Source organism: Primulina huaijiensis, chromosome 11 (genome assembly GCF_012295235.1).
Source record: "Primulina huaijiensis isolate GDHJ02 chromosome 11, ASM1229523v2, whole genome shotgun sequence".
Classification (NCBI taxonomy): Eukaryota; Viridiplantae; Streptophyta; class Magnoliopsida; order Lamiales; family Gesneriaceae; genus Primulina; species Primulina huaijiensis.
In genome coordinates, this window is record NC_133316.1 from 7,356,090 (window position 1) to 7,369,123 (window position 13,034).

Genomic DNA, 13,034 nt, shown 5'->3' on the forward strand with positions numbered 1-13,034 from the left:
GCACAATATCAAAGAAACCCTCCATTAAGAACCCTTCACGATCAACAAATCTCAACACAATAGCCATCTGCTCTTTGTCTGATATGTCTTTAGCCTCATCAATCAAAATACAAAATTTTGCACTCCCAACCTCTTCACGTATTTTTTTTCTCACTCTCTCAGCAAGAATATGCAAAATTTCTTTTTGAATATCTGGTAATGTATATTTTGCATTTTTTGGTGCTTTTTTTAAAACAAAATTATTAATGTTAACATCCATTTTTCCCATAAGCTTTATCATTTCTATAAGATTACCTTGATTTTTGGAATATGAAGATTCATCATTTCCTCTCAATGCACATCCTTGCAAACAAAGTCAACGAATGCTTTCAATTGTGGCCGTAAGCTTCAAACGGTTTTTCTTCACTTCTTCTAATGTTTGTGCATTCATCACTTTATCAATGTGACTACTTATATTAATCAAAGCACTCATGGATTCCACGGCATTGTTATGTGGTGAAGTGGGACTTCCTGTGTGCATCAATAAAGCACATATTTTCCCATCATGAACTCTTTTCCAACCTCTAAAACCATCAACTGTAAATGCAGCATAACGAGCCTCTTTTTCTTGGAAAAGGAAACATGGGAAGTAAAATGCTGCATCTTTATTAGGAGAGTACTCCAACCAAGGAAATTGCTCAAACCAACTTTTTTGAAATCGCCTGTATTGTTCTCCTAATTTGGTTCGTGGATACTCCATAACAGGTTGATATGGCCCCCTTAAGATAAAAGCTCGTCTGATTGCATCTCTTTCATTGATAGGACATTGCCAAATTGGAGTACGCTTGGCCGGATCTAGTTGAACATAACCGCTATCATCAATATCAACTCTTTGATACTTGATCGGGTGTTGTTCATCATGGTTTGAGATCTCATCATTAGTTGGAGAATGCTGATCTCTAGTCGATGTACTAGCTGTAGGTTTAAAATATGAAAACATATTTTTCTTCTTGCCTCTTTGAGCTTCCATTGAAAGCTACACCATCACATAAAAAATAACATTGAACATGCAAACCAAAGTTGCAAAAAATAAAAATAACAAACTAATAATGGTTGATACATAATAACTATGTATATATTTATAAAGGTCTATGAAAACTACTTAACCTTACATCCAGCCAGATTGTTCATTATGTACCTAAATATGATTCTATTAATTCCACTTCACAATTAGAAGTTATGTCTGCTTACTGGAAAAATGATAAATTGATCAAAGAAAATCTTATTTTAACTTGAAAGGAAGCGCAATGCAATAAGTTTGAAATATTGTTGGTGATGCCACAAAATCCCATACTCGTATAACCTAAACAGAGATCTACAATCAAGTTCAATTAAAAATTAGAAAATCACAAATACTAGTGGGAAACTTCAAAAGAGTACTGATTACACTTGCTTCACATTTCTCGTCTAAGCGGGAAACTTCAAGATCGCAGAAGTGATACATTGGAAATAAGCATGTACTGGGGTATTTAGATTCTCCTACAACCAACTAATGCAAAAGATCACTTTAGAATCGAAGCAAAATCACCTGAAAATTGAAGAACAAGATGTAGACCAACTATGGTAGAAACAGGGGCTACAATCAATATTTCTTGGAAATATTGATACCAAAGTGAAGCTTGGAACGAGCTCTACCCTATTTTAACTTCAATCGAGAGTTCCTTTGCTAGCGGTGGTGGTTACAGCAACAAGAGGCAAATGGTAGGGTTACTTGGGTTTATTTGGGAAATGGGTTTAATAATTGGACGCTTGTTTATTTTCTCTAATCTCTGGGTTGCTCGATTGTGTATGTACTGTGACTAGAGTTTAACAAATTTTTTTAAACGGTCAACAACATCAAATTTTAAACAAATTAAATTGTTAATAAAAAAAATTCTTAGGCCAAAAAATTATAGCCTGGGCTCCAAACAAATTAAACCATTGTTAATAAAAAAGAATTCCTAAGCCCAAAAATTATAGCATGAGCCCACCCCAGCCTTTGGGGTGGCTCCGTCCCTGGTGACAATCTATAGGACCTTCTGTGCAGTCTCATCCATCAGCGAATGTCATCGAAAGATATCGTAATCCATAAAAGGCAGACATGCAGTAATTTTATCGATCAGACGAAACCAGAAAAGTTTAATCCCCACATCTGGAAACTTTTACTTTGGTGAATATCATCCACTAGCGGTCATTTCACTCTTTTTTTTTTTTTTTAAAGTTTCTTGGACTAATCTTTGATCAGCCATCTACGGCCACAAATTGGATAGACGCCAAAGGTTTGATCACTGCTTCTTTCACCACAACTTTTGCATCAGTATTGTAAAGTCTAGAAAATTCTACTATGTAATCTGACTGCATGCAATTTAGGGTTTTACTAAAATATGTGTTTAATTATTTTAATGCATTAAATGCATGGTTATTCCATGAATATGTGTTTATTTCATGGTTTATTAAAGTTTCATTCATTAGGGCTTTTAATAGTATTTAGCGCTCGAACGAGAAACGGAGATCGGGGATAATTAGAAAAAATATTTTTATTGAAAAAATATTTTTAATTATTTAGTATATGATGTAATTAAAGGTAATTTTCTAAAATGAGCTTTGGTTGGATATTTTTACTCGTCGGGTCATATTTTAAACCGGTACGCAAAATTTAGCGAGTCGAAAGACTTTTTGAGGGTTTGGACAATATTTTCAAAAGCGTATCTAAACGAAATATTTTTCGGGAGTGTTTTTGGGCTTAATGAGATTATTTTATGCCTAATGGGTCTAAAATTCTACTTAACATCATTATTTTTAATTAAGGGTCCATTAACACTAAATATTAAAATTAAGCCCTACACTCAAACCCTAAACCTATTCCTAAACAATTCGGCCGCCCCCTTCTCCCATTCAACAAAAAATTTCCAAAAAAAAAAATAATACAGCAGCAACCTTCGAAATCCTCTCAAGCTTTGCAAAGAACTCCTTCCCCGTCTCTCCGGTGCAAGTTCTACGCGTATATTTCAAAGGTTTCGAGCGTATATACGCAAAGGCACACCTATATCCCGTTTTTCTCATCATTCACATCAATATATGTCGTTTGTATGTTTTTACATGAGAAATCTTAGATGAATCATGTTGTGTAAGTTTTATACGATTTTTGACATGAAATATGCATTTTATTTGCATGAAACTCACGTCCTTGTTGTGCTTGTGTAAGGAGCTGTTGATTTACGTTTTTTTTAAGGGCTGTACATGTTGAGATCGAAGGCGTCTAGGTGCTGGATTTGGGTTTGGAACGTGTCATGGTAGAGGACTGATCGATTTCTTGGATGTTGGCTCGGTATGGATTAGATCCGGCTTTGGGAAGGGGACCAGCTATAGGGGAGTCAAAACAAGCCGCGGTGTAGACCCTAAGGGGTCTGAGTCGTGGTCCAGGATGCCTCAACCATGGCTGGTCACGGCCTAGGAGTAGATCGAGGCGCAAGAGTCGAGTAAGGTAGGGATGGGCTTGTTTCTGGTGATTCGCGTATGGTTGGGTGCATGGGTAGTAGGTGTGAGTAGGGATTGTCTAGGAGGGGTTCCACGGCCTGATCTTGGTCCTAGTAAGTGTTGGTTCGGGGCTGGTCCATGTCGGTTAGTCGTAGAGTCGAAGATTTGGCTCGGCGGTGCAACTAGTTTTAGGTTTGTACGTACAGAACTTTTCCAGCAGGTTGCAGCCGAGATTAGGGACTCAAAATAGCCAGAATATGGTTGGTTAGGGGCTTGTAGGGTGTAATTAAGTTGTGGTTTAATTTGGAAAAAGTTTGGTTGATTTTTGGGTGATTCGGGTTAAAACAGGAGCCCGATCCAAGTTTTAAAACGAATCATAAAAGTTACAGAACGGGCTCGAGGTTACGTCTATGAAATGATTATAAATATATTTTGAGGTGTTTGGTTGGCTTCGGGTCGAAATTTTGACGTCTAGGGGTAAAATGGCCAATTAGGGTTTCTATGGACAAAATGGTCATTTTTCACCCGGGTCGAGTTAACAGTCCTGACAGCGCCCTGGTCACAAATTGGCATGTTTTAAATTTACATGTAATCACGTACATGACTTTTTATGGAAATACGAAAAAACGTTGCATACTTGGTTTTAAGGAAATTTACGTATATGCATGATTTTTATAAGTGATGAATATGATTATATGTTTTGAAGGATGAGAGTTGGTTGTGACTAATACGAACACGAACATGTAAGGCCAAGGCTCAGTGGATGGGTAATACTAACGCTGATGTCCCCGCCGTCGGGTACTGCTGTTATACATAGATAGATCCCTCGACTAGAGCTGATACGAAAGTCACAACTAATGATCTAAATTTAAATATAAAAAATGAACACGTATATGTTGATATGATGAGTTATGTGATGAACACGTTATGCTTTGACTTGCTATGTTTAAGTTCATGCTTTTAAGATCATGAAATTTATGTTAATTACAGTATTTTTCACTGTTGCTTGTTATGTATATATACTTGTTATAACGAATCAGATGTGTTGTCTTTACACTCACTAGGTGTGAATGATGCAGGTGAGCATGATGATTTTGAGACTGGAGGCACTGAAGACTGAGTAGGCGGAGCTGAGTGTGTGCACGTTGACCCGAGAACCTTGCATTTTTCTGCACTTTATGTTTATGAGTCAAGGTAGATACATTATGTTTTACGTTTCACATCGTTTTCATGTCGAGGATTTGACAGGATTTCGAATATTGCATTGAAGTTCTTTTAAAACAGTAGTCTAGGGATTCGTTGATATTTATAATTTTATTTAACTGCAGTATTTTATTCAGTAGTTGAATCATTTTTTTTAAATGCATGTGTTTGAGTAATTTTCGAAAATATTTTACAAAAAATAAAAAATTAGCAGTATTTTAGTAGTAGACGTTTCTGTTGGTATCAGAGCAAGGGTCCTGTAAAGGATTGTGCAACCGCCAACTTCAGAAGCTCAGTCGTCAAGCTGAAGGCTGAAAGTTTGAATGTTTTAAATGTTTTAAATGGTTTAATGCTATCACCTGCATGTTTACATGACATATGTTTTACAGTTATTTACAGTATATGTTTAGCCGTTTACATGATTTAAGGATTAAATGTTTTGAAAACTAGATTAAATTGCATGATGGGTTACGTTTAGAATTTGGACTATGTTCATATTCTATGCCTCCCAGACGATCCCCTAGCACTGACGGACATGATGGTAATCCTGGAGTCGATAGAAGCTTTCTACCACCACCACTACCAGAAGACCCAGACCTTTAACGTATTCGGGAAAAGGGATATGCTTTCTGTTCTAGCTTTCGAGTCCTTCCTTGCTCTTTCTTTGTCCTTAGCATTCCATCAGAAAGTTTTCCATTTTCTTTGCTCTCGATCTCAGTCTGATAGTAGTCCATTCCCCTTAGGTAAAGTTGAAAATTGAGTTATCCCAGGTTTAGAAGTGTGAGTTCCTATTTCTTTAGTTATTTGTTTTTGCTCCTATTGTCCCTAAGAATGTAATGATTTATCTTTCTTCTCTTCAATGAGCGAGTCACTTTTCTCTTATTCTTTTACTAACCTAACTCCCATATTCTTTCTCACTTTAGAATTCTTCAAAGCCAGTCTCTCTCTTTCTATGTGGTTGAAGATTCTTCCCTTCAATCGGAAAGTAGAGCGAGTCTAGGGTTCGAATCCCATTTCCTAATCTGTAAGCTGTAAAATCTGTACGTTATTCTATTTGTGTATTGGGAAAGCATTCCCAGTCGTTTTTTCCTTTTAGTCCGCAACGTAGCTCTCGTTTTACCAGAAGTGCAGCCAGAAATAATATTTCAACTTAGAACAAGAAATGATAGAAAGCCTTGCGAGACAAGAAGGAATTAAGGAGAAAGGTATGAGATGTGACAATAGAATCTTTCTTTTGAACTTTCGGACATCTATTGTAGGCTCTCCTACAACTATTAGTTTGACTGCGAAAGAAAGAATCGCATTCCCAGATAACTAGATAGTCTCGGAAAATATCAACCATAGTGGGTCACTTGTAAGCCAGAAGGTGCTTCTAATACTAAATGGTCTAACTCGAATACGTTCCCTTTTAGGTTAAACGGGACAACTTTAATCTAATGTCTTTCTTTGGAATGGACTCGACTATCAACTTTAAATTATCCCACGAGTAGAGCTTCCTCTATTCTATGTCTATCCTCGGATCGGGGGGATGTGTAATCAGGTTGCGAACCATTCGTATAGCAAGTTCATGTGCTCGCAGTTGTTTTACTAATGTCAGAACCTTTATGATACGATTCTTCACACTACAAAAATAAAGTGTTTCTAGAAGCGGTTTTTTAGGAGAATTTTTAAAACCGCTCGTGAAAACTGAACAACGAATTCGGTTTTACTTAAATCGTTTTTATTTCCTTACTTTTAGCAATGGTTTCATAACCGCTTTAGTTACGTCATTTTAGCACCGATTTTAGCAACCGCCACTACAAATTGCTCCTATTGATTTATCTAATAGGACCATTCTGGAAAATACTCTAATTGAATATTTTTAATAGTGGTTTCACAAAACCGGTGTTGTGGGCCGCTCTTATGGCGCTTTTTTTTAGGACTGATTTGAAAATGATACCTTTTGAATACATTTAGTGTTGGTCATATAAACCGTTTCTATAAATTGCTCTTATTGTTATAACTATTAGGAGCGTTCCGGAAATTGCTCATATTGAAGACATGTAATAGCGTCTTTCACAGAACACGTGTCGTGGACCGTTTTTACTGCTCTAATTTTTTAGGATAAGTTTAAAAATTGTACCTATTGAATACTTTTAGTATGGGTCGTGTAAACCGCTTATATAAATTGTTCTTATTTATATTACTATTAGGAGCATTCCAGAAACTGCTCATATGGAAGATATGTAACCACGGTTTTCACAGAATCAATGTTGTTTCCAGTTTTTATTGCTCTATTTTTTTTGGAATGGTTTAGAAATTGTACCTATTAAATACTTTTAGTATTGATCATATAAAACGCTTTTATAAATTGCTCTTATTAATATAACTATTAGGAGCATTCCAGAAACTGCTCATATTGAAGTCATATAACAACGATTTTCACAAAAACTTCGTCATGGACCGCTTTTATCGCTCTAGTTTTTAGGATAGTTTTTAAAATATATCTATTGAATACTTTTTAGCTTTTGTTTTATATACCGCTAGTGAAAACTGCTCTTGCTGATATAACTATTACGAGAATTTTGTAAACTTCTCATATTATATATTTTTAGCAGCGAATTTCTCAAAAGTGGTGCTATGAACCGCTTTTGTGGCTCTATTTTAGGATTAATTTGAAATTATACGCATTGAATGCTTTTAGAACTTTTTGTATAAATTGCTGCTACAGTTTCTCTTGTTAATATAATTATTGGCAGTATTCTGAAAAACTGCTCATACTGAATATTTTTAACATCAGTTTTCACAAAATTGGTCCTATGAACCATTGTTATTGCTCTATTCTTTAACGCTTGGTTTGAAAATTATGTCTTTCGAATATTTTTAGTATTGGCTATATGAACCACTACTAACTGATCTTGTTTATATTACTATTGGGAATGAAACGTCAACTACTCGTTTTCTTAACTTGTATTAGAAATTTTTTTCTTTCCTCCTCAATCTTGATAATTCGAAATATACATATATATACTATAAAATGCCATGACATCATTTTTAAAATGAAACAACCAACTAACATTTAAAAATCCGAAGGAAAATAGTTCAAATCATAAATTCGTTAAACGTTTTACCAAACCTAAAAGCATTATTTGAAAAGTATAGCCCATACTATAACCTCTCAAAAACATAAATAAAAATTCGTACAAGTCTCTTTAGCATAACTTAAAATCATAAATAATAACTAGTGCGAAAAACTAGTGTCGGTCCTCGGGTTATCTGCACCTTCACTACAACAAAGTCAACCATCAAGACCTCCATTAACGTTATTATCATAATCACTTGCATCAATCACAGCTAATAAGTCTAAAGACTCAACACACCACAATCTTGATAACAAGTAATACATATACAGATCACATACAACTGTGAAAATACTTGTACTTAAAATATAGTTTTCATAATGATGCATAAACTTTAAACATAAATATTTTCATAATGATGCATCAACTTTAAACAAAAACATTTTCATAATGATGCACCAACTCTAAACGTAGACATTTCGATAAACTTTTCATAAACATTTTCATAAACATTTTCGTAAACATTTTCATAAACATATTCCTATCATCATAAACATATTCATTTTCACCATAAACATATTCATATTCATATTCATATTATCCTCAACATATACATATTCATAATATCATCAACATATTCATATTAATATTATCATCAACATATACGTATTCCTTTTTCCTTTTGTTGAATTCAGATCGTTAATTGTGACTTTCGTGTTCGTCTACGTATTGGGTGATGGATCCATCTACATGTAACCACAGTACTGAGCGGCGGGGACATCAGCGACACTCTCACCCATCAACTGAGCCTTAGCCTTACGTATTAACATATCATCGTATTCGTATCAATGGAAATACGATCGTCGAGCTCCCACTGGGACCTTCTCCCTCACGATATCTCCAACATGTCATCGTATTAGTCACAATTACTTCACTTCCTTCAACATTTCGTATTTTCATCACTTTATAAAACTGAACATGCATATAACGTTTTTCTTTTAAACCAAGCATGCAACATATCTTTTAACGTTTTCGTTTTATCATAAAAACCGATAAATATTTAAAATAATAAATCATAACATACTAAATCATAAAATCCATAAACATTTGAAACCAACATTTTAACATAATAAATCATAACATTTAAAATAACATTTTGACATATTATATCATAAACATTTAGAATATGTATTTTGACATATTAAATCATAAACATTTAAAATAAACGTTTTAACATATTAAAATCCATAAACATTTTAAATACACATTTTAACATTAAAAAAATCCATAAACATTTAAAAATAACATTTTAACATATTAAATCATAAAAACATCCATAAAAATTTAAAATAATCATATTATCATATAAAACAACATTCATGATATTGCCATGACGTTAACTAATTTTCGAGTATAAAATTACCGTTTTACCCCTAGCAGCATATTTTTTCGTATTCATCCTCAGACCTCGAACCGACGTCCCATATCATTCCAAACTTATCCTAATACCTTAGAACCCTCCCATAATTATTTCTTAGGCTTCAAATTTAGCTTTTCGATAGGTTCCTCGATTCGTTTTTAAACTTAGACATATATCCCTGTTTTGACTAGTATGGACTCGAAACTTAACCAAACTTAAACCAAAGCTTAATAACACCTAAATAAACCTTTTTCAACCCAATTCAAGCCCAACAAGACCTTCGATCATACCTAGGAAGCTGCTGTATTTTTCTGCACAAGAGTCCTAGTTCTAGTGTGATTCGAACCTAGTCTAGCTTCGACCCCAGGCCCTTAGCCTCATGACCAGACCCTTGGCCACCCTCTTAGGACCCTAACCGAACCTTAGGTAATCTTCTGGACAGAAGCTAACCCCCCGATAGCAGCCCCTTTGCTACTACTTAAATTATAACTCACCCAAGTATAGGTTGTCTGCAAGCAGGTACGTAGCCAGAAAATATTTTGATCATGGGCTAAATAAATCGATAAACAACATTAAATAATATAAATCAAATATTTAAAAATTAAATATTAATATTACAGAGTGATACAAACCAGATATAAACTACTGAAGATGTGCCCTGCGGTTTTTCAATGAGTAGAACTCATCAATTACTGAATCAACGTCTATCCTTGCAGTAAACTCTCTTTCAATGTAGACAATCGTAGAATCTGCCAATAACTCTTCTTCCATCTTATTCCGGAGAGATGTTGTAAGAAGTTTCATAGCTGAGAATGATCGTTCTGTTGACGCAGTAGAAACAAGGAGCGTTAAAACAAGACGGATCAATCTGTCAATTTAGTGATAATGACGTTCCTTTTCAGTTTCTAGTAATCGTCGACATAATTCAGAAATAATACAAATATTCTGAAACCTTTAATGATGAATTATATCAAACTTATAATGATCCAACTGACTTTTCAGATAATATAGTTCTTGTTTATTGAAATCACTAGGATAGAATTTCTATGCAAGATTGTAAATATCGTCAGCATTAAACAACTTAAAGTTGTCTCGATGTTCTAAAGCAGAACTAAGTCTAAAAATTTCTACAGCCCCATCATCGAATCTGCTATTGAGTTCTTCCACTTGAATATCTATTGCAGCATTAAATACATCAAAACGGTAATGATGTTCAAATATAATAGAATCCCTTTGCTGGCTCGAAATTTCTGTAGCAGATCTATACCAAGCATTCATATCTGGTATCTCAATACCATTATTTTCACAAACTGATTGCACGATCATTAGAAGAATATCATAACCTTCTACTCTCAAAGTATGAAGTAAATCTTTGGTGGTTGAGACAAAATCCATTGCATTTAAAATGTCCAAAGACTTCTCTTGCAAAGCTCGACAAAGAAAATATGTGATCCCCATAATCTTATGCATTAAATATAGGATAAATATGAAATCAAATGATCTCAATGCAATCAAAAAACTTGTAGCTTCCCCTCGTATAGAATTCGAAGATGTTTCCTCCACCATCTGCTCAAGCACAATAATCACAGAGATGTACATATCTATCATACTGTAAATCGACTCAAAATGAGAACTCCAACGCGTCTTTCCAGCTCGTTGCAAAGTACCAATCTGATTAGGGGTGGTTGATTTTTAGCTAAAAAAAATAAGGAAGAATATTGCTTAATTGTTTAAATATTGAGGATTAAAGTTGAGGGATTATCTACCAAAATTTTGGATAAGGAGATCAAAGTTGTGAGTTGACCAATTTTTTATTTAAATCTCCTAGGTGGCCGAAATTTTTAAGTAGAATGGTGGTAAAAATATTGCTTAAATATTAATTATTGATGATTTAGTGTGATGGAATTATCTCTCAAGAATGATAGATAAGGAAAGGTACTTAAAGAAAAATTTGCCCCACTAATTAAAATCTTTTTAAAAAAATAAAGAGGAGGGCCGAAACTTTTAAAAAAGGAGGGGAAATATTTCTTAAATCTTGTATTTTAATTCTTTAGAGTTTGATCTACCCATTAAATATTTTAGTGAATAAATAAATTAATTAAGGAACACCATTATCTTGCATGCATGGATAATTCTTTAAATTTTAAAGATAAATTTACTATCATGTTAAATTATAATTTCTTAATTAAAATAAGTCTAGATTAACTTATCTCAATTGGTCACATATTTTATTTTAGGCTTTTAATTAAATTATTGAACCTAAAAGAATTCATTTACTACTTATCTCTAATCAATTAAATGATTCCCCTAAACTTTTTTTTACAATAAATTAACTTATTATTTATCTTAAATAAATTCTAGGAATATTTTCTTAATATTAAAATTTATCTCTTTACTCCAACTCCGGTCCGACCTCACTTATTTAACAAAAAAGTAGCAACTAAACTACTGCATGAAATAAATACATTTAACGAAGAGAATTTAAAGACTCATGAATTAACATCATTTTAATTTAAATACTTAGAATTATGCATGGCTTATACGTAATCTAATTTACGGGTTCTACATGTTATGTATTACGATGATAATTGTTGTGTATGCTCACTTTTTGGGGGCTGTTTCTGTTGGACACGTTACAGGACTCTGCTGTGAGACAGGATAGTGGTGAAGGACTAGGTGTGTCTAGTCAAACAGTCCTGTAGTTTATAATAGATAGAGACAATATAGTTTATTGTCTTATTTGAGTTGTATGTGTGTATTTATTATACTGTTTCTGCTACACTCACGTAGATAGTGTGGTGATTGCACTATTTTGTCGTATAAGCATTATATTATTACGTCGTTGAAAAGAAAATTTTTATGCATATGATGTCACATGTTGTATGATTACGTGGCAAGGTTTGGGGCGTCACAAATCTGATTAAGGCCAATACCTGTTTCAAAAACAAATGAGAAGTGAAATGATTAATGAGAAATAAAATGAGAACTCGATTTTATTAATAAGAAATCTTATGATTAAGTTTAGTACCTGTCTCGTGAATACCAGTAGCTACCATAGTTGCAATTTCAATAGCTTGGACAGATTGCAACTCATTGTGACGTTTAGGAGATGCCTTAATAAGATTACAAATACAATTCAATTTTGAAAAAAATAGCCAAATTGAACTCTCCTTTTCAGCAGCAGCCACCAATGCTAATTGAAGTCTATGTTCAAAACAATGAACATAATATGCTTGAGGAGATTCTCTCAGAAAAAGAGCTTGTAGTCCATTCCATGAGCCACGCATATTGCTAGCTCCATCGTATCCTTGACCCCGAATATCTTTGATATGCAAATCATGTCGACCAAGCACATTACATATTTTTTTTAAATGTTACCGCAGTGGTGTCAGAAACATGCACAATATCAAAGAAACCCTCCATTAAGAACCCTTCACGATCAACAAATCTCAACACAATAGCCATCTGCTCTTTGTCTGATATGTCTTTAGCCTCATCAATCAAAATACAAAATTTTGCACTCCCAACCTCTTCACGTATTTTTTTTCTCACTCTCTCAGCAAGAATATGCAAAATTTCTTTTTGAATATCTGGTGATGTATATTTTGCATTTTTTGGTGCTTTTTTTAAAACAAAATTATTAATGTTAACATCCATTTTTCCCATAAGCTTTATCATTTCTATAAGATTACCTTGATTTTTGGAATATGAAGATTAATCATTTCCTCTCAATGCACATCCTTGCAAACAAAGTCAACAAATGCTTTCAATTGTGGCCGTAAGCTTCAAACGGTTTTTCTTCACTTCTTCTAATGTGACTACTTATATTTTATTATCAATGTGACTACTTATATTAA

At 33.8% G+C, this 13,034-nt stretch overlaps 1 protein-coding gene across 1 annotated transcript; it reads right to left on the reverse strand.

The window, feature by feature from the left end:
* Positions 1 to 10,221: 10,221 nt before the first annotated feature.
* Positions 10,222 to 10,776, reverse strand: LOC140988329 (uncharacterized). The gene has a single exon (XM_073457359.1). It carries the CDS (start codon positions 10,774 to 10,776, stop codon positions 10,222 to 10,224), a length of 555 nt encoding a protein of 184 aa, XP_073313460.1.
* Positions 10,777 to 13,034: the final 2,258 nt, after the last annotated feature.